At 39.2% G+C, this 22,138-nt stretch overlaps 2 protein-coding genes across 5 annotated transcripts in view; one reads left to right on the top strand and one right to left on the bottom strand.

Moving 5' to 3' along the window:
* Positions 1-17,941, top strand: part of LOC112561147 (helicase domino-like) — a 64,023-nt gene extending 46,082 nt beyond the window's left edge. For 2 of the 4 annotated variants that reach the window (XM_025233436.1, XM_025233440.1), the window contains exons 37-53: positions 524-706; positions 1,060-1,143; positions 1,287-1,415; positions 6,409-6,444; positions 7,227-7,383; positions 8,260-8,495; positions 10,307-10,534; positions 10,824-11,102; positions 11,602-11,778; positions 12,257-12,346; positions 12,554-12,773; positions 13,092-13,222; positions 14,163-14,258; positions 14,385-14,541; positions 14,928-15,020; positions 15,554-15,864; positions 16,212-17,941. In XM_025233436.1, the coding sequence (XP_025089221.1) occupies positions 524-706; positions 1,060-1,143; positions 1,287-1,415; positions 6,409-6,444; positions 7,227-7,383; positions 8,260-8,495; positions 10,307-10,534; positions 10,824-11,102; positions 11,602-11,778; positions 12,257-12,346; positions 12,554-12,773; positions 13,092-13,222; positions 14,163-14,258; positions 14,385-14,541; positions 14,928-15,020; positions 15,554-15,864; positions 16,212-16,757 (3,153 nt within the window). In that variant the 3' untranslated portion in view covers positions 16,758-17,941. The remainder of the gene's footprint in view (positions 1-523; positions 707-1,059; positions 1,144-1,286; positions 1,416-6,408; positions 6,445-7,226; positions 7,384-8,259; positions 8,496-10,306; positions 10,535-10,823; positions 11,103-11,601; positions 11,779-12,256; positions 12,347-12,553; positions 12,774-13,091; positions 13,223-14,162; positions 14,259-14,384; positions 14,542-14,927; positions 15,021-15,553; positions 15,865-16,211) is intronic. The other 2 variants (XM_025233438.1, XM_025233437.1) reach the window with 2 other exon arrangements.
* Positions 17,942-18,296: 355 nt separating this feature from the next.
* Positions 18,297-22,123, bottom strand: LOC112561181 (cytochrome c oxidase subunit 6A2, mitochondrial-like). The gene is made up of 3 exons (XM_025233494.1): positions 21,971-22,123; positions 18,866-19,011; positions 18,297-18,519 (listed from the first exon to the last, which is right to left on the bottom strand). The coding sequence occupies exons 1-3, from the start codon at positions 22,047-22,049 to the stop codon at positions 18,409-18,411; spliced, it is 336 nt and encodes a 111-aa protein (XP_025089279.1). The 5' UTR covers positions 22,050-22,123; the 3' UTR covers positions 18,297-18,408.
* Positions 22,124-22,138: the final 15 nt, after the last annotated feature.

Below are 22,138 nucleotides of genomic sequence, written 5' to 3' on the forward strand. Positions count from 1 at the left end.
CTGAGAAATTTAGATACATCATATTACATAATTTCAGTTTGAAGCACGAGATTTATACAGTCAGCACAGCCTTGTGCTATTTTTTGTTTTGATCTGAGGGAAATTTTTTTTATAAAAATTAACCTGGCTGAAGTAAAAGGGAAACTTGAGTTTTTTGTGTATCATCATTTAACAAAGAATGGGTCGGTTTGACCATAGCAAATATTTTTGTAAACTTTTATGTAAATTGCCATATGTAATAAATCAGTTTATGCTTTCACAGGTTCCGAAAATGCAAAAGAAAATTTGGGGAAAAAGTCTGCAGTTTTGCTTCATTACACCTGTTTAAAAAAAACTTGTTAAACAAAATTCATGAGAATAAAAGAAACAAATTTTGGTCACAATGAAGATTAGTGGCATGGACACGATTTAAAATCACCAGGTGTTGAAAGAACACTGTATAAAGACAGACAATGGATGTTACACATCAAGAGCACTATTTTACATGTATAAAAAGTAAAGAGTGTGGTGCATGTTTCTGCAGGCTCTGTGTAAAGCGGAAGACGAGACGGATGCCATGGCAGCAACTCTAGTTCGTGCAGAACAGAAAGCAGAGCTTGCAGAGTTTGATGAGACAATACCATGGGATGAAAGAGAAGCTGAGCGCCGCAAAGAAGAGGAGGATGTGTCAAGAGCAGAGATGGAGCTGGCCATGTTGGATAAGGAGGTGGGTACAGCGAGAGACACTATGATTGTAGCAAGGGTATGCTAGCAGATGGGTGGGTAGAGTACATAGTTTTGTGAGTAGCAGGCAACAAACCCTTGTTGAATTGTATAAAGTTTTACCCATTCTGCTTTATAAATTTTGGGGGCAGAAGTTTACCTGTTCTGTTTTATGAACTTTGTATGGGGCAGATACAGGGATGGATCTTTTTCTTCTTAAGATTAAGATTTTTTGTTATTTGATTTAATTGCTTGTCAGGATGCATCACAGCAGAGGCACAGAATTAGCACCATTTTCATTTGCTCTTATTCAATATTTTAGTAAAGCTAATTTTTATCTGTGATGCAATATTTCAGCTGAGCCCAATTGAGCGTTATGCTGTGGCACTGATGGAAGCCCAGATGGAGGATGAAGTTGCTGAGGAACTCAAGATGGCTGAGGTCAGTGTGAACTTCAAGGTGCTGGCCCTGCGCACGAACATTATATAGGTTTTTTTTACCCCATCGAGTCTCACAGTAAAGTATACTTTTCCTAGAAATAGGTGCATTTGTTAAACATTGCTTTTGTGGTTGTGTGTTTACAGGAAGACATAGAAAACTCAAAGAAAGACTGGGAGCTGGCTCGTCTAAAAGCATTAAAAGAAGAGGAGGAGCGACGAGCAGAACTAGAGGATGATGAGATGCTCTACACTTATCTTCGTGATGATGCTCAGGTGAAGCGCCACCTAGACAAACCTCTGAAACGTGGGCCTGGTCGTCCCCCAATACGCATGATGGCTGCTAATTCTAGCTTACTTGGAGGAAAGCCACCCAAGACTGTGGCTAAGAAAATAAAGATAGCTGGAAAGAGGGTAGGGAGGAAACCATTATCAAATGGGGGTGATAGTGAGTGTAAAAATTCCTCGGTTAACAAGGTTAGTGTCAGAGGACGACCAGTTAAGGTCAGAGTGAAAGTGGAGAATGAGGTTGCAGAGCTACCTGACAATGGTAGTCCCATTTCACCATCTGTTGGGAGAAAGCCATCAGTTGGGCGAGGCAGAAGAGGTAATGTAGGTGGGGGGAAGGTGATGCCAGTCTCTCAACAGAATGGTGACCTGACTCCACATGATGTCAAAGTAGTGGAGACAGGAAGAAAAAGGAGGGGTGGGGGGGCTGGCCGGGGAAAAGTGGGTAGAGGTGGAGGGACTGGGAGGGGCAGAGGCAGGCCTAGGCTTGTTGAACAGTCTAGAGCCCAGTCGTCTCCTCCACGGACTGTGCTGAATGTCCCTGCCATGTCTTCCTTGCCATCACCTGCAAGTGGAGTTGGTGGCTCTCCACCACGCATCAAATCCCCAGCCACTGTCACCAATCCAATCCTTCCTGCTAAAGACAGCAATGTACCCCCACCATGGTCCAACCCAAACTTGGTCATTCGTACTCGTCGGGCCTCCCTTCATTCCCCAGTGGCAGTGTCAGGTAATCAGGTCATCCAGGGGGTTACAAGTGCCACCCAACAGCAGTCTTTTCCTGCTGTCGTGTCCCAGACACCTAGTGTTGTTCAGCTGATCTCTCCCACGGGCTCTGTGGTGGCTTTAGCAGCCACCCAACCTAGACCACCTACAGTACAGCTGGTAAGCACTGCACGTGTCCGACCCAGTATTTCGGGAAGTGCAGTTGCTTCACCACTATCCCTAACTGGGACCCGAGTGCTTACATCTGCACCAACGCAGCACTTGGTCAGTGCTGCAGGACTGTCTGGTTCTATCTTGCGTATGCCTGATGGATCCACAGCTGTGCTTGGGCAGCTGAGTACTTCTCTCATTGGAGCACAACAGGCTGCTGCTCCTACTGTGCTTGTCTCCACCGCTGGACAGGCAGGCATTGGAACCCGTGCTTTGCTGGCCACTAACTTGCATTCTGTAGCAAACAGGACCATTCTTACTCCACGAATAGCTACCCAGACTCAGGTGGTGGCTGCCCCAGGGGTGAGAACAGTTCAGCTAGGACCAAGCTTGTCAGCACCTGTAACATTACGAGGAGTAGGAGTAGCCAGCATGCCTGTTGGGGTTAATTTTGTGAAGGCAGCAGGGTCAGGAGTGCAGATTCCTATTGTGAGTGGTCAAGGGGCAGTAACTTTGCGTGGGGGTCAGATCATCCAGACAGCAAACTTGGGACAGGTCCGATCGCCCCAGAGCTTTGTCCTCATCACACCCAGAATGCGAACACCGGTTCAGTCTTGTGTCCCAGTATCCATACCTGCCCAGACCCCTCCAGCAGCAGCACCAGCACCAGCACCAGCACCGCAGGACGTGAACAGTTCTGTGATAGGACAGAAGAAGGGCAATGGTTAGGCTCACAGTTGCAGTGCTTGGAGTGTGATAAACCACATGACCATGTCATGAGGCCCATGGAAAATATCAGATGGGCAGAAAGCTTGCAGGCCCTTTCCAGATGGCAGTTCGATGCGTTGCTCACTCTTGGCAGAATGGATGCAGTAGGGCTACGTGCACACTTGCCTGAGTAAGCAAAGAAATTGGATTGGGGTGAGATGTTAGCTTTAACCTGTGAAAGGCGATGCTTGAGTCAATACTCCTTTTGATGGAGGCTTAGTTTGCCTTTCCCCAAAGGGAAGCAATCAGTAGGAATGGACGAGTTGATAAATTAAGTGCATGGAAAGACCAGATTCTGTGCAGAAAGAGAAGACATGGATGGTTTTGAGGGGTGGATGGTTAGCGTTGGTGTTAAATGCTGTGTGGAGACAAACATGACAAGGGTTTACTCGCTGGAGCGTTTGACAGAAGTAAGTATGGTAAATCCAAATAATTGATGGGAACTGTATTTGATAGGTTTTAGTTTCTTGTCATTGAGACTTATTAGGACACAAACTCCAAAGAAAGTAGACATTGCAGTATTGTTCACCTGTGTTACATGGCTTGGGGTTGAATGCTGTTATTAAAGGTTGCCAGTGACTAAATAAAGGCATCCTGGCAAAGAGAGTTGGCTGTGGGCTTGTATATCAAGGCCATCGGCTTAAAATGATAAGTAAAGGCACGTGCTTACACATGTTGCTCCTTGAAGCTCTAGTTGCGATTTGTGTTGATAACGAAGTGGGTTGGGTGGTGCGCATTGTCACTGCACTGAATGTGTGCACACAAGAACTATTGTGTCGGGTTGAAGGTGAATGTTGGGGATGTCTGGCATTCTGGCTCATTTAGAAAGCCTGCCATTTGTCTTTCACTGTATGCCAAGAGGTGTTCAAAATTATGTTAGCTTCATTGCACATGGATTTGCCTAGCAGATATTGCTGAAAAGAAAGGGCTATGATGGTGTTAATGCATAGCAATTACCTAGAAAGTTGTATATCAGATGTTTGCCCAAGTCCTTTTAGAAGACTGCTGTGACTTAGTTTTTACCATTACTCTTTCCCTTTTCCCTCCCATGTCACAGAAAATGATTACTTGCATGGCCTGATAGTTTCATTTGGATTTGAGGGATGATTGTTGAAAAAACCTCGTTGAGTTTAACATTGAGGGCTCTTTTGCCAAGTATGTTTTGCAACAAGCTGGAAACCATCTTACTATTTTTTTTTCTTAACCCAGTTTGTCTTGAAAGGTGCACTGTAGTTGCTACTTTTTTTTCTTTTTCTTTTTTTTTTTAAAGTAGATGGGGTAATTGGGGGGTAATTTGTGATCACAATTGAAGTGGCTGCCCTCAGCAACTTGCATGTGTTAGTATGTAACAAGGTTGTGTGCTTGATCTGCCCAATTTGTGGGTGACTTGTGTTAAAATGTGAGCTTGAACAAAGAATCTCTCAGGTTTAAATGTGCATCATATACATGTGTGTGTATATATATATCATTAAGAGACAATGAAAGGATCGTACTTGCATTATGCAAAGTCACACTTGGTGTTTGCTCATTTTCTTGGGGGAGGGGTCTCGGATTCCAGAATATTTTGGTACTCCAAGAAAAATATACCTTTCTCTCCCATTCCAGAGAAAGTAACTGATTCAAATTAGGACTTGAGAGGAATGGTGGCATTGTGTTACAGATTTGAATGCTTTTATGAAACATGTTTGTTTCATTGTAAAAGCTTGTAAATGATACTTATACATAATGAAATGCTTGCATGCGAAAATGAACATTTTTGTAAGATATGTTTGCCCGTGCTAGAGTAATGTATGCAATGCTGTTTTCTACTAAAAGAGAAAAATCCAAATAATAAAATTTTATATCAAAACCAACAACAAGATGTGTTTGTATCTCATTTCTGTGGTGAATGTGCAGTCCTGGAAGAGGTTTGACTCCGGGTTCAATGCAGAGTCAAGGTTGTGGTGTCTACATCCTAGTTCTCACATCCTAGCCAAAAATGCTCTCATGTCCTTGACAGGCAGGCTAGAAAAAGGTCAAAGATTTCTCAGCAGACTGCATCTCATTTCTGGTGGTGTGCCTTGCAGTGTTCAGAACCCATGGCATGTTCCCTGCAGATCATTTAAAAAAAAGAATTTAGTCTCGAAAAGACAGAAGAAGCACATGGTTCTTACTTGTTCCCTTTTCACAAATGAATTATTCTCTAGGGAGTCCATTTTGAACAAAACTGACCTATAGAAGTATTTGCAGTTAGAGAAGAACATCATGTCCATGGCACCATTACCTTGGTTTCTGCAAGCTGCACATTGCCAGAAATGAGATACAAAGTTGCTGTTGCAGATTTGTGCAGATGAAAACTGACATTTGTTTAACTCGCATGCTTGCATGAATGTGTATGAGCGGAAAAGCCATTAAGCTTTTTTTCATCTGCAATATATTTGAATCTTGGTGAGCCCACCTCCAGGATTCCATTGTAGTAGACAGGTGGTGGTCTTTTAATGTAACCTCCAGTTTGTGATGAAAGCTGGGGAAAAAAATCTTTATCATTTTGTGGTATACTTGTCAGCTATAAATTGTGTGAAGAGGTTTGTTTTGAAAAAGGAAGTAACGTTTTAACAGTATTAAAAAAGCACAGTAGCATGAATACTCAAGAATAAAAACACAGGTAACCTAAAGAAATTGAAAGTTGAAGTTAAAAGCTATTTTGTTGATACAGATGTAGACTTCTGTTGAATCAAAAAATTTCTGCCTGAGAATGTTAAATGCACAAACCAGTCTTATAATACATCTATTGTGGATGTTGTATGAGATTGGCACGGATGTGTGAGCCTTGAAATTTATGTTTGTGTCATACAGATTTGTTGCTTATTTTATTCTTAAACACATTGCATCCAAAGGATTTGGTAAAAAGTAATTAGCAACACAACAAAAGTGATTTTGTGTGCTTGTATTTACCAGTACACGAAAGGTAAAAAAATAGCATTGTCATTGAAGGCTTTCTAATTCAAATGGTGAGCAGCATCATGAAAGAAAATGACAAGTAACATTCACATATTTCATGTTTGATAAATTTTGCTGACAAAAGAAAAGATGAAATCTTGAAGTAATGAATAAGTGTTGTTAGCCACTGTGTGAAAGCTTATATTTCTATAAACTCCCTCCTGAAACATTTTAGCCAATCTAGCCGTTCTTTCTACCCAGTGGGTAGCAGTTATCATGGCAACCACATTCATGGTATGGAGGTCTGAAGCATAGTCATGTAAATGTTGCTAGTATGATAGCTTGGGTTTTGTAAGGGAACAGTTGCTGGTGCTTACCTGTGACTAAGACTAACAATTCTTTTGCTTATGTCCTTCAGGTCTTTGTCTCCAGTCTGGATGGTTCAGAGATGCCAGTAAGTTAAATATCAGTATTATCTTACGTGTACAGGTAACTCATGTTTCTGAAAGGAAGTATAAAGTGAAAAACTGAACTAATAATTTACGCTTCTAGTTTTGCGAGTGCCACACATCCTAGAGCTCACATCTTTTTATCTTGGTTCAGAAATTTTAAATGCCACAAGTAAGTAAATGTGTGTTTGCGGTGAGGATTTGTTCAGCTGTTGATGACTAATGCAGTTTGATTTTTTTAATATCAAGTGAAGCTTAATGCCTGAATAGATCTGCAAATGGAAAAAACTCAACAAGTTGGGCTTGAATGAAATATCAGTATCTTTGAATTAGTTCTGAATTATTTCTGCTCAGAATTTGTGGCTGTCTGAAAAGTAGTTTGCCTACCATTGCATATGAAACATAGTCCAAGATGGCTGACGTGTAAAGCGGCATTACCTGCACAAGGATGTACTTTCAGTCTCTTTAGATAGGTTAACATGTCATCAGCGTGATCAGGGGACCATGCCTCTTATTTAAAATGGAATACAGTAATGAAAAACTGGATTTGATGGCACATAATAGACTAACAAAATCCATGTCTGTTTAACACACCATACTTTTGAGCAGGTGCAACCGTTACTTGGAGCCCTCCTGTGGAAATCCAAAGACACCAGTTCTCAAAACAGCTAGTCACTGCCAAGATTTATGCAGTAAATTACAAGACAAAATGATTGTGAAAGCCATGCTTAGGTTCGTAAATTATGCCATAAATTATGCACTTGATGTTTGCCACATGTTTGTGCAGATTTGGGCACCACCAACCCCACCACAAGATGACAATGACATTTACATGGATCAGACCTTGCTTTTCTTGCATGAGCCAACAGTTATGGCTGAATCCCAACTTCCTCCTGTATATGCTCGTAAAGATCATAAGAAACCCAGAGTGGAGACTATTACAAGTGAGTACCTTAGTGTCATTGTTGCATCTTCTTCTTGTCTTCTTGTTTCTATTAACCCCCAGTGGAGCATAGGGCTGCAACTACACCTCGCCATCAGATCTGGTTCTGGGCGTGCTGTTCCAGTTGGGACCATGTTATGCCAGCTGCCTCCGCCTCGCTGTAGACCAAATGGTTGCATGTATAGTTTTGAATCTGCAGAGACATTTTGACAATAAACATCTCTAAATGGATACCTTTTTGCAGAAATTGTGTGTTGAAGAATAAGATTTTTGTGACTGACTGTTTTTGGTCTATTGCAACCTTTTGCAGAAATCATGTTTAAAAAAAATATATTCAATGCATTTTGAGAGAGTATCTTTGTCTACCATGATACGTGTGTATACACAATGGCTCTTACTTGGAGAGTTAGTTCCCCTATAAATCTTCAGCCTAGGGAATCCTTGGTGGAATCGGTAAGCATGACAAAGCAAAAGCAAAGATAATGAAGAAAAGCAGTGTATGATTTTAGAAGCTTTTATTTTCTTTTCAGTATATTACACAAATGAACCTTTATTTGTAGGTCTTTGAAGTCATGGTTCATTGAATGAATCTGACAAGTTGATTTTCCCACTGACCCACTTTTGATGGATTCTAGCAAGTCTTTTACTGTATTTTACATTTTATTGCATAGGAACTCCATGCAGAATTTCTTTTGGATTGTAAACATGTATGTGAATATAGCTACTTACATTTGGATGGAACAATTTGGAGAGAGTGGTATTCAGAGCTGGTTTGTGGTATATTGAGTGTAGATCTGAGATATACAGAGTTGATTTTGATATTCAGAGAGTGTATTTATGGTATAGTTTTTTTCTTTCTTTTATCTGTGCAAAACAGCTCGTAAGCAGAAACAGAGGAAGGAAGAAGCACCTCGAGTTCCACGCTCCCTCTTTGACCGTCCCACAGCAGCATTGTTGAAGATGCGCAGAGAGCTTAAGATGCAGAAACTGAAAGCAGGTCTCATGAAACAGCCTTTCCGTCCTGCTGCCCAGATGCCACCCTGCAAACCAGTAACAGAGCAGTCTGAGGGACATCCGGAGTGGCTGATACATGAAGACTGGGCACTTTTGCAGGTTGGTAGGTTGCATGAGCTTATAAACGAAGAGAGTGCAAAGTTGTCAGTGTGTGTGCCTGACAAAGGCAGATTTAGTTTACAGAATCATTCAGCAGTCTCGAAAGTACGTGTTTAGGTTAATAAATGGCAGCCAGAGGAGAGAAACACAAGTTGAGACTTTCTCATAAACTGTGCAGAGATTCTTCACTAATCTGTCACCATCTAAGGGGTATTAAGATATTTTTAAAAATATAGATATTTACACTCATTTCTATCTTTATATACAATATCGCCCACCCATACCTATACACGCATACACATATCACTGGTCAGTTTTAATGACTAATACATTAAAAACTAATTTTATGCATCACTTATTCTAGCCCTCAAATGTATATTAGCATGTGTAATCAAATAAATCAAAGCACATAAGCATATAAACTTTTGTCATATAGTGTGTCTGTCCTTATCATTCTTACCTAAGTCACATGCATGCACATACTCGCTCATATCCTCATATATATATAATCTTTCTCGCTCACATTAATTCTTCTATGTCACTGCCCTCAGTAATAACTTTACGAATCAAGCTAATCTAGTGAGAGTCTTTTTATTTCTTGAAGTAAATAACGAATGGAACTTATTAGCATTAGAATTGTAAGTATAGTAAGGTGGTAAATTATTTTTACGTTGGTCAGCAAAGTTTTTACAATTAAGTAGATATTATGTACAACACTTGATAGTTTATTGCAGTTATTTGCATTAATCAATTTAAACCAGAAACTGAGCATTCTACTTTTAATAAGAAGACTAACAGGGAAGCACTTTACAAGATAGGTAGACTTTCTTACTTTGAGAATTATTTTGTAGAATCTTAACTGTAGTTTAGCACAAATATCACTAATTCCTGGTGCCCATATTTCACAACCGTAAGCACTGGAAGAACAATTTTGTCAAACATATCAAGTTGTATATCTAGTGGTAGTTGTGGCTGTTTACATTTTTAATGTAGAGCAAACGTGACTCTTGAAGTTCTGTCATATAAATCTTTTTGTGATTAAAGAAATTTTTTATTATAATTTAGTTTCAGGCCAATAATCTACTGTTTCAAATTTCTTACCATTATATATAAATGTTGGTTTCTTATTTTACCTTTAGAAATTATAACTCTTTTAGATTTTTGTTTGGGTTAATTGTCACGTTCCACTTGGCAGTATTTTTTCATGCTGTCTAAACCTTGCTGTAGGTTTTCTGATGTTTCAGAACAAATAACAGTATCATCTGCATACAGCAATAAGAATAATTAGAAGAGCACATCAGTTTCTTGAGGAGTAAGATTGGTGCCAGTTTGTTTTCAGAGACCACTTACAGATGTGTTTTCAAGTCATTAAAATTAATTGAAAAAATAAAGGAGATAGGTTTTTCCCTTGCCTGACACATGACTGGAGGTCATGGGCAGTGATTGGGATGTTCTTCTAGCATACTTATGATGCTCGGGTCAGTAGAATAAAAGGTATGGCATGTTTGTCATGCTTATGTAATACAGTAAATAGTAGTATTGCTATAGCATGCTCATCATCCTTTATCCAATAGAGTAATTATTAGTAATGTTTGTAACACAGCTTATCACCTGAGGCTGAGATGACAAACTAACAACTCTGGCTATTGTGGTGTCTCCTATGCAGACTATAAGGTGGGGTCTAGCGATTAAATCCGTAGTGTTTCGTGCTGCTGAGATGACATGCTAGTCTCTAACAGATGTTATGCTGCAGTCCTTTTACAATTTCTGTTTAACTTGCTTGCTAACAGAAATTGTCTCTTTCGTCACAGGCTGTACAGACTTTACTCAACTTGCCACTCAACCTCACAGTTGTTTCACCTGCTCACATCCCCAACTGGGACCTGGTGGCTGATGTAGTCAACTCTTGCAGCCGTGTCTACCGTTCTGTCAAACAGTGCAAGGCACGCTATGAGAATGTCATCATTCCTCGCGAAGAGGGTCGAATCTTGTATGACGTCAGTCCTCGTAAACAGAAGAAGACCAAAGGAATCTACAAGGTTCACTTTAAGGAGTGTTTTTTCCCCCATTTTTAGTGGTGGTTTGGTGAGCTGATAGCTATATTTGGTCAGATTTCTTGAAGACTGAACTTCTGCATTACACTGTAAATATTTAATTCAAGAGGGGCACAGTCCTTAGGTTTTTAAAATTTGACCTTTCAATTATAACATATTATTTATATGTCATATTTTGTATTGATTAATATTGATTTCTCCAACCAACATCAAATTGTATTACAATTTTGTTGCCATTGTGAATCATTTAAATCATTTACAATGCTATGTGCAGACTAAGAACAATCGGCCAATGAAGACATCGCAGCTGTATTCACAGGATGGCAACAGCTCCATCTCGTTACTCTATTCCTTACGATTTGACTCTGTCAAGAGCATGGCCAGCAGGCGGCCTGCCACCATGCGGCAGACGCTGAACAACCCAACTCTCAAGAATCCTAAACATGCTGCAGTCTTACAAGATCATAACATAAACTACGATCAGCCGCTCAATGCTATGCAGGTTGCAGCCATTCGAGCTGAGCGCATTGCACGGGAAAAAAAACAGGCAGCAGTAAGTGGATTTTTTGTCAAATGTCACAACTTTTTTTATGTATAATTTAAGAAACATACAGTACGTTAAAAATAATAAATGATGAGCCTTTGCAGTTTCCAGTATATTTTTTAAGATTTATTGCATAAATTTTACATCTTACATACTTTTTTAAATAGACGATTTGATGAAAGAAGCTATAATTGAAAAGTTACAACTTTTAAGAGCTCAGTACATTTCATAAATTTTTTTCCAATATGCTTACATTTTGTGTATCACATATACAAACTTCAAGACTTAATTCTCTTTCCTTGGAAATCTCTTAGGATGTCAAGCGTTAGCCGGTAATTTTTCACAGAAGGATTTTAATGCACAAATTCACACAAAAAACAAAAACCATACCTGATTTATGAATTGCATAATCATAAATAGTGCATGAAGGTTGTAGAATTCATTTTCTGTTTGAAAAAGAATAGAATGTTCTGTGTCATTTGACCTAATTTACTTCATCCTGTTACAGGCAGCTGCAGCAGAGCAAGCTGCAGCACAGCGAACTCAGCAACAACAGCAGCAGCAGCAACAACAGCAGCAGCAACAGCAGCAAGGTTTAACAGGTGTTGCAGCAACAGCCCCAACTGTTGCACAAGCTGTTACTGGCCAGCAACTTCATTCACTGGTATCTGCACCATCTATTATTGTGAGTGCCTTTGAACGCTGTGGTCTTCAGAAGATCTGAACTGAAAATCTGTGGTAGAAAGTTTGATACAATAAAGAAAGAAAAAAAAAATAGATGAAAGAAGTCTCCTAACCTTTCAGTCTGAAGTGAGGTGTTTTAGACTGTGCTGGATAAGGGTCAGTTTTTATGAGTGTGGTGGCTGTCTTCTTTCCCTTCGCCTTTCTTCCTCAATCCCTTTTATGTGTTATCTAGGTTAGTCCAATAGCTGGCTCAACTGGGAATTGTGTAGTCCCAAATAGATACAAACTGGCTGTGTAGGCTTCTGACCTCAAATACTGGCGTTTTAACTGAGTTATCTGCTTTCTTAATAGGAAAATCTTTTTAGCAAACATTTTTAGCATTTACCATGTTTGACATCATCAGATCCTTTTATATCAAAGCTCTTTGTTAAAGTCAGTACAAGTGAGAGAACTGTCATTCTATTCTTGCTTTGTTGCAGCAGACAGCTGCAACACCTAAAGTAGCCATGGGTCAGGGGCTGACTGCAGTGTCTATTGCCAGAACACTGGCCACCACTGGGAGCATGTTGGTGGGTATTTTTATCATCACTGTTACAAAAGTAAGGGTAGAATTGTTCTAGTGCACAGATGTGAGAAGAAAGGTCTTGTTCAATTCAACATGATTTACAAGTGCCAACTTCAAACCAACTTTTCTAGTTATAAAGGAATATTTTGTTTTGTAATTTTCTTCAAAAAGCTGAATAACTGCTACTGTGATCCTTTGAATATAATCACAGGCGGTGACTGGAAGCATTGCTGGTGTGCGGGGTCAGAGAGCCGTGGCTGTGCACGAAATAACGACGGTCACAGGGAATGTTGCTGCAGGTCAGGTCACAGCCCCGGCACAGGCCCGAGGAACCACTCTGCAGCAACCCATTGCATCGCCATCAGCTAATCTGACAGCTCAGCTAGCACCGACTCAAAAGATGACTGCAATGGCAAGCACGTCAGCTCTCGGTAAGGGCTAGAAATTCTTCTGTGTTGGCAGATACTCTGGTGAGATTTATACAAGCTCCATCTGCTATGCAAGAATAGATTTATACATGCTATTTGTTAGTAAGGGTAAGATAGTTCTGGGTAGATCTATATATGTCATTTGTTATTAAAGGAGGAGGATTATGTTTGCATCTGTATACAAAATAAACCTTGTTTTGTTAGTCAGGGTACGGGTTAGTAAGTGATTGATATCAAATCTTCTTACTTGGGAAAGCAAGCATTTATAAGGGTTGATATACTAAAAATTTCTTTTCTTTTTTTAATCTTTGTTGCTCACAGTACACCAGCAGCTGGTAGCAAAGGGCTTCACACCACAACAAATTAACTTGCTGCACCCTATCATGCGTTCTCAGAACCCTGTTGCTGCAACCCAAGCTCAGCAGATTCGTGCTCAGAAACTCAGTTTTACTGTGTGTATATTTTGAAGTTATTTGTTTTTAACTTGTCTTCATGTTGTCTTACCAGATGGGAGATTGGACATAATGCATATCATTGACCTGTACATGTTAAGAGGTGTCTTCATTCACACTTTAATTACATTGATCTGTACCTGTTGAGAGGTGTCTTTTTTCACATATACCTGTTTCTTCACCTGTACCGGTTGAGAGTCTTCATTCACACTCTAGGTGCATGTAATATCCTTCACATGTATCTCTCCAGACAATCACACTATACGCATATCGTATAGCTGTCATTACTATAGCTCATCTACCCTGGTGAATACATTACAGAGATGCAGCCTCAGTCAGCATTTCTAGCGACCAGTGTTATGAGGAAGATTGTGCTACCAGTTGAGAGGGGCCTTCATTCACACTCTAGATGCATGTAATATCCTTCACATGTATCTGTCCAGACGAACAAACATGCATGACAAAAACCATTTTGTGCAAACTCATTAGAGTTTGTCCACCCCAGCCACCAAACTTTGCCCTCTTTTCAATGGCACATAAATGTACAATGAGGACATGTAGGGGCAGTTTTCATCTCATGACAGCAGCAATATATGCATAAGAAAGTCTAACAAATACATTGGCTTAGTAGATGGTGTCCTTTTATCTGTTTATTAATTTAACACTAATTTTAGGGACATAGAAAGAATTTAGAATTTCTGCTGTTTTTCTTAAAAAGAGAATAGGGGTAAAAATATAGAAAAAAGTCTGTAAATGGTCAGGTAGCACAATCTTCCTCATAACACTGGTCGCTAGGAATGCAGACTGAGGCTGCATCTCTGTAATATATTCACCAGGGTGAATATAGTAATATATAGTAATGACAGCTGTACAATATGCGTATAGTGTGATAGTAACTTTGTTAGGCTGTGTTGATGTGCTTTTGCCCTTTGTTTGTAAGACTCAGAAACAAGGTCTCCTTCGTATGCCAGCTAAGGGAGCAGAAGATGTGCATAAGCCTCGGCTTCAACAAAAGCATCTACAGGGCGGGCAGCAGGTATTTTTTGTTTCTATTCGTTTTGTTTTCAGCAGAAAAGAGGGAGACAAGTCTGGATACTATAAAAAAAATTTCACAAAAATTGCATCTATCTGCATGTATTAATTTATAGCTTATGTTAACCAGATCCTACAGAGCCAGGTACAGGCAGTTGGACAGCCTGGAGGCACCCCACCTGTTGCCGTTGTGAAGTCAGTTTCTGCTCCGGCAGGCACTTCCCCTGTACCCATCCCAGTCAGCATCAACGTGAGCATGGGACAGAGTCAACAAAAGACTGGCCTGTGTGAGTTTTTAAAAAATTTCCTTAGGTGTGGGTGCACACATTATTATGTAAACTTGTCAGAGATATTTTTTTTATCTCAACGAGTTGAGTCATTTATGTTCTGTCCTAGTTAAGGCAAGGATGATGATGATGTCTATTTGTAATGCGCAGGTATCCATTCAGAAGAATGCTCATTGCGCAGCAAAAAACAAAAAAATAAAAAAAGAAGAAAAAGATAAAGTGAACAAATATATAAAACACCTGAAAAGTAAAAATAAAGACAGAAGTGTTGCTTGGTTGTTGAAGTCTGTCTTAAATAAAGAAAAAAAAAAGGTTCCAAGAAATGCAAACCTCACCCAGTTCAGAAATTGATCAGACAAGTAAAATACAGTTTTTTGGTCACACAGCGCCACGCAGCGTGACTGTTAATCAGTTGCAGCGCATGCAGCTTCTACACCAGCGGAAAGGTGTACCTGTTCAGCAACACCAGAAAGTGACAGGTGAGAAAGTGAAGGAGCATAAAGGATAAAACTGGGTTGAACATGGCGAGATCTCTGTTTATGTCTTTTGTGAGCAGAATGTTTATGTGGTTTAAATTATGTTGGTAGCATTAAATCAAAGTGTAATCCTTTAAGCATCAGTACATCAAAATGTTAATACTATTGCAGGACATGGATATGAATATGTTGCCAGGGTAGAGCTAACTGCAAACTTAATTGACATGAGCATGTTTTTATTTTAAAAAAAATCTTTATCTGACCTCATTCCGTACACATGTAAATGTGCTTGAAAGGGAGTTATTTTCTCAAGTTTATGGTAATGTCTTAATTAAAAAATTCTCCTTTAAGCTGGTGGTTAAAAATGACGGTTATACTTTCACCAAAACATTTTTCATGTTTTTGTGGTAGTTATAACTTCAGATTTCACCAAGAAGTACTTTTTTTAAACCCAAGTTCATCTGTAACTTGGCTTATTTTTCATGGTTTCAAACATAAAATGCTGAGTGATGACCCAAAACATTGTCCTCTCATAGTAACCTCTCTGGCAGCTCTCACGGGCCAGACTCGAGCCCAAATACCCCTCCTGCTGCCCCCTCAGGGAAAACTGAATACATTGACGGCAGCAGCTACAGAGCAGATAATACACCAGATAGTTAAGCAGCAGCAGCAACAGCAACAACAGATCATCTCAGCACACACGTCTCAGCCAACCATCATCACTGCTGGTGCACAGGGCCAGACTCTAGCACCAGTGGTTGCCAAGGTATCGCTAACTACAGTGCCTCACACATCTCACATCCAGACCTTGTCTGCTGCAACTGGGACACCCATCACCGTGACACAGGTAAGGGCATGTTAACAATATCTCTCTATGATGCCTTCATGTGAGATTTTTTTTTTTCATCAGGAGTGTCTTAACAAATTTTAGTGCCAAATATATTTTAAATATTATCTACAACCGATAAAATACAAGGTTGGTTTTCTGATAAAATTTAACCAGCCCATGGATTAAAGTCATTTTTATATGCGCCTTTTATGCATTTTTTCCTCAATGTATACTTTTTATGTAGGTTTCAAAACAAAAAAACCCCAAATAAATTACAAAGCATTTAAAGATATTAAAATACCTTGAGAGGGTTCTTTCTAAATTCAAAAAGTCTGTTACTTTAGAGGATTTTTATTGTTGTGCAGGTAGCACCAGCTACACCCAGTTCATCTGGCACCAACCCAAATGTCCACCATGCTCCCACTGTTGCCACCATCAATATGGCTGGTGTGGTACCAGTGTCTCAAACTGCAGTGGTGAAAACAGCAGCTTTATCAACAATGGATGCATCACAACAACAGTCATCTTCATCTTCTAAGATAGCCACCATCTCACAGAGCCTTGTCACACAACCTCTGCAGCTGACATCTGCTCAGCTGTCCCAGCAGCAGACAGTACTTACACCAGGTCAGCACAGAGTCATCAGTGCCAACACTGCAACCATCTCTCCTTCGGCCACAGTGGTGGTTTCGTCGGTGACCTTACCACAGACTCAGCAGACAGCATCAAGCATAGTGCAGCCACAACAGCAGTTGACAACACCTGTTATGACTGCGCAGGCTGTGTCTTCACCAGGTCCTGTTGCCACAGTTGTCACCCAGACACCATCGCAGCAGCTCACAGCTCAGCAACAGCAGCAGCTGCAGAAAGCTCCTTATGCCATGCGCTCTCGTAACCCTCCAAAACACTGATGTGAGGGTATGTAAACAAAAATTCAGATGCATGGGTTGAACATGCTGCTCTTCAGCGTCTACAGAATGTGCAGGGGGCTCCTGTTTCTTCTATGCCTATGGTCTAGAGCCACCCTCCATCTCTGAAATGCTTGCTCTTGGTTGTTGCTTATGCAGCAGCACTGTAAACTGTAATTCCATGAAAGCTTCTACCAGAAAGCAAGCATGCTTGAACAACAATAATGATGACGACTGCATTCCAGTGCAGCAGAGCATCAGGTATTCTTCAGAATAGCTTCTGAATGCTGACGCTGTTTACCAAAGGCATTTTCAAAATGCCAATAAATGACCCATAACATAGTGAGCATAGGATACAGAATGAAAATCTGTTTACATAAAACTATTTAATAGACTCGAGGTTTTAAGAAAAAAGTGACTGCAGAAACCTAAATTTTGAAAGGTTGCACAAGTGTTGATGTTTCTTTTGTGTAGGGTGGCCATTTAGGGTTGCCCAGGTGGTGTTGGTGGTTTTGTGTCACAGTGGCCACAAAGTGCAAGTGGCAAGCAGCATCAAGAAGCACTATTTTACTCCCACCCTCTTTTTTTTTTTTTTTTAAAGTTAAATGTTTACAGTCTGTAGCACATTTTTATTTACTCATTAAGCAGTGATCATTGTTGGTAGGATTGTCCTTATTTTTTATCTTGGTGTGGTGTTCCCCACAAGGGTTGCTTGTGAAAGATTTTATACCAGACTTTCAAAGATGTGTAACGAAATGTCAGGAGTAGAAAATTATGAGACCAAGATAGTCTGCCAGAACTGGTTGCCATCATAAGTATCAGAAAAATTCATCAGTACTTTGAAAAGACCAATAGTCATATGTGATTTTTTGTTAGCAGAGCTATTATGTGGCTGCTCAACTGGTTCTGCATGTAGCATTTTAAATATCTGAACTGGATGCGTATTGCATGTTGAATACCACAAATTGTAACACATACAATAGGTTTGAGACTTGATGGTTTCACGCGGTATAACTGCTCAGTTAATGGTTTGTAGAAGTGCTTTTCACAAAGCTTTTCTTTCCTCAAAGAAATACATTTTTCTTTTGTTATTCTGATAGCATTTGTAGATATTGTGAATGAAAGTTTCATATTGCTGAGAGATGATGTATCTGCTCAATGGAAAATAAAAGTGATTAAAGGTGAAACTTATTGACTATTCAGTGTCGTACTAGTCTAGCTCTCACCTGTAAAGTTTAATTTTTTTTTTTTTAAACAGGATAGGGTGCTGATTTATGGAGTCAAGTGTTTCAGCTAGGGTGGGGTGGGTGACAAGTTACTTTCATGCTTTTTTATCTTCATGTTGGATAGAACTGAAGATTTTGAAAATGCAAATTTTTCAAAAACAAAATCCCTCAGCAGTTTATATATCAAAAGCAGTGCTTTCAAGAAATATTATTTGGTAGATATATCATTGTGTATGCATCTGCAATCAGGCAAAACATTTAGGATATGCTGGAAAACTCTTGGATGGTGTCCCATGAAAGATGTATAACATTCAAAAAGATGAGGAAACGGTTTATTGGTATTTATTACAAGTTCACAAAATCATAACTGTCCAACTATGAATCATGACAGCATGTCTGTTGTGCAGACATGGTCTCAGCTATGCTCATCATTCGTCGTCAGTTATCTCGTGCTCGTGTTCATCTTCGTAGCCGTCGGGTAGAGCATTCAGGTGAGGATTGTGGAAGAGAGAGTGGTTTCCATCACCCCAGGGAAATTTCTGCATTACAAAAGAAATTGCCAGTCAGTGCAAGCAAGAAACAAATGCTGAAATATCCAAATCCATTAACATTATTTCTCAACACCCACGCTTGTTTGTTATACACTTTCTCTAGTATGATTCTTCTTAAGTGTTGCCATTGACTGAAGAAAACATTGTGGCCTAAAGCAAAAACTCCTAGATTTAAATGCCCCTAAAAGCCTTCACCAAATCTAGTAAAACAAAAAGATGAATGTGCCATGTTTTGTATTTGACCACACATTTCAAGAAATACAGAAAGATAAGCACTGTCAGTACGCTTTTCGAATACATTTCTGTTTATGTTGACAAGACCAGTATCTCCTACCTTCGTGCGTAAACGGAGATGAGGATAAGGCACAAACTCTGGGCGCTCAGGGTGGCTACCATGTAGGACGAAAGCATTGATGTAGCAGACAGCAACACCAGGAAGTGCTACAAGAAACGTTAACATCTTCCATCTCTTGGTTCCACCTATTCGACACATAGACAGCAGTTGATTGTTTAAGATGATCCTTAAACTTCATTCCTTCAACTCCAGAATTTTTATGTTTGGGCACTAACAGTGTTGCAACTTGATTTCATCATTTGTTCTGTATACATCAGGGATGGCGAACCTATGGCATGCGTGCCCAAGGTGGCACGCGAAACCAGGGTTCCCAGGTCCTTACAAGGTCCTTATAAGTCCTTACATATTGAATTTTTGCCGTAAGGCCTTATAAGTCCTTATATTTGCCATGTGGTCCTTACAAATTCTCACACAGGTCCTTACATTTTCTCTGTGACCCTTACAAGTCCTTATATCGATAAAATATTACCACAAATTTATTTTCGGAGTCGACTTTGGCGCAAAATACCGACAATTTTTCGCCGCATGTTTGGTCTACACATCTGTACAACACTAGTTGCCCTTCCGTATTCGCAAAAAAACACTCTTTTTTTCAAAAGGTCTTTAGAAACTTACTCTTTCTTGAACCTTGATCTTCTAGTACTACTGTGCATAGCTCTATTTCTCTCTCTTCCCTCTAGAGTGTGTGTGCGAGAGAGAGACATGAACTGACTTTTGTATTACACCAAAGAATGGCTTTCAGGTTTTGCAATTATTATTACTGAGATTTCTAGAAAACTTGGAACATTAACGGTGTATGTTATCAGCGCGCTAAGGACACTTTTTAAGTTATCTAATCTAAATATGGCAGACAGGCATCAAAATTAACTCTTTGATTATTTATTACTAGAAATACATGTATTTGAGAACATAGAGAAGACCACAGATTCATAAATAATACATCTTTCCGACCACACAAGAGAAAAACTTAAGCATTGATGACTGTCACTTAGGTCCTTACGAATGCATGAAAGGTCCTTATAAGGTCCTTACTTGGCACCATCCCTGTCCCTGGGAACCCTGGAAACGATTTTGTGCGGCATGCGACGACGCTGACGGATTTTTTAAAATTTCAAATTATCGTAATAGCCTTCAATTTTTTTCAGAAAACTGTAAATAATATTAAAGAAGTGATGTTGGATCATATTCCACATAATTTTTTCATATTACTTTTATTAAGCGCCATAGCGCATAATAAATTTTGAACAAGACAAATCATTATTTTATAATTTATAATTTTATACTAAACAGCTTTATTTTTTCCGCGCAGCAAACTTACTGGTTACTGGCTGTAGCACTTCGTTTCTATAGCGGCGTCATTAAGTAGACCGACTTAGCACGCAGCAATTTTTATTGCTTTGAAATTGAAATAATTGGCACTCGGACTGAAAAAGGTTCTCCATCCCTGGTATACATCATAATGACTATGGAATAGTTTAAAATCAATGTTCAAGACAGATTTATATACTACAACTTTAATAGACTCAGAATTTGAAGCTAATTGCCTTAGTTGAAGAATGACCCTAAATTAAATAGATGCGAAATCTACTAAATTTCAAGAACACTGAAAGCAACATGCAATGATAAATCTAATTAAAAACAGTTTTCCAGAAGCATGGTAAAGTCAGGTAAAACACACACCATACAACAATGAGAATTTGGCAAAAATCAACCAAACATCTCTAACACCTACAGTCACCAATTGTAGATAAAAAAAAATCATTTCTCAAACAGTCACAAAGCTCTGCTACTCACACAATGCTAATAAACTGCTGACTTATAAGGACATACTGAGCTACTGTATTTATAACACTGTCAATAAGACGATCATAACAGTGCATGTAGAAAAAATGTCTACCATATGTACCTAGTCTTTTTCAGCCAACATATCTGGAATTCCTTGTCCCTTTGTAATGGGTCAAAGTTTAAGGCATTTATGTCAACATTTTTAATTGTTCATATTTTTTATTTATAAATTGTTCAAAGCACTTTTTCATTTATTTACTCGCAACACACTCCTTCTGAGCACATGAAATGGTGAGAGGAAGGAAATGCCTGGAAAAGGCGACAGATGTAGACAGAAGTTACCATCTTTGATAGTACCATTTACCTTACCAACAGTAATTGTATATAGCTTCATAACAACAGCAGTTTAATAACATTAGTGATACGAGATATTTTTGCTGGAGTTCCATCTTCAACAAAGTATGGCTTCTGTAATAAATCACATCTGTTGATGTCATTTCTTGTATCTATTGTATCTCTCCAGATGGTATACGTTTAACAAAAACAATTACTTTAAGAAAGAAGTTGTTACTGTTTTTGTTTTAACACATTAATAGGAATGTGAGTTTGAACACAATATTCTGTTGACTGATAGGCATGACATTTCTGTCATTAGGATGACTGACTGTGCCTGTTGATATGTTTTAAAAGCGTAAAATTAACAAGACTTTATGCAACTATAAATTACAGGAATTGTTTGCAATCATTTACACAATAATTTAACATCAATCGTCGCTTTAAAACGATCTTTCACGCAACTATCTAGTTCTCAGTTTTAAATAAGGTTCTGTTTTACAAACTCTTTTCCCCCTTCTTCCTATTAAAAAAAATTCTCTTCGTCTCTCGCATGCAAACACAAAACAATAAAAGAGTAAACTGAAAATAAGATATGATCATTCGCTGCCCTGTGGACGGAAAAGGCAATGGTGAAAGGATATTCAGAGTTGTCTTTTCCCATTGTGTTGTTCTTCTCATAACACTTCACATTCATAAATAAAATAAAGCCTGACATGAATTTTTCAGAATTATTTTAAGTAAAACGAAGATATTCAGTAATGATCCGCAATTATTGTAACTTCACATTCCTCAATAATCACTAAGTCACTTTGATTATCAAGTAGAAAACCACGCCAAGGACAAACTGGTCACGTACGAATTGCAACTGAAACAGTCACGGATATTCGAATCTACATGGAATAACTACACGTTCTTATATATTTAAAAAAAACAACACAATTAGCTTCTCGTCATAACTCGTACCATGTTCCCCAGCTGTTGCAGAGGGTCCGTGTACAGCGAAAAAGCGACGAGCAATTCCAGTCGCGAGTCTTGACGCCATTATGCGTACCGATAGCGATTCCGTCCCTTAGCGGAAATCATATGACCGGAACTAGAATCGTCACGAAGTAACCCGAACAAACCGTTTAC

The sequence above is a fragment of the Pomacea canaliculata genome, linkage group LG4 (genome assembly GCF_003073045.1).
Source record: "Pomacea canaliculata isolate SZHN2017 linkage group LG4, ASM307304v1, whole genome shotgun sequence".
Taxonomy (NCBI): domain Eukaryota; kingdom Metazoa; phylum Mollusca; class Gastropoda; order Architaenioglossa; family Ampullariidae; genus Pomacea; species Pomacea canaliculata.

Excerpts from the sequence above, each read along its gene's own strand:
- LOC112561181 (XM_025233494.1), bottom strand. The coding sequence starts at position 22,049 with ATGGCGTCAAGACTCGCGACTGGAATTGCTCGTCGCTTTTTCGCTGTA. Across the intron at positions 19,012-21,970 it reads TGCAACAGCTGGGGAACATG|GTGGAACCAAGAGATGGAAG; the intron begins GTACGAGTTATG and ends TGTGTCGAATAG. Across the intron at positions 18,520-18,865 it reads ATCTCCGTTTACGCACGAAG|AAATTTCCCTGGGGTGATGG; the intron begins GTAGGAGATACT and ends TTTGTAATGCAG.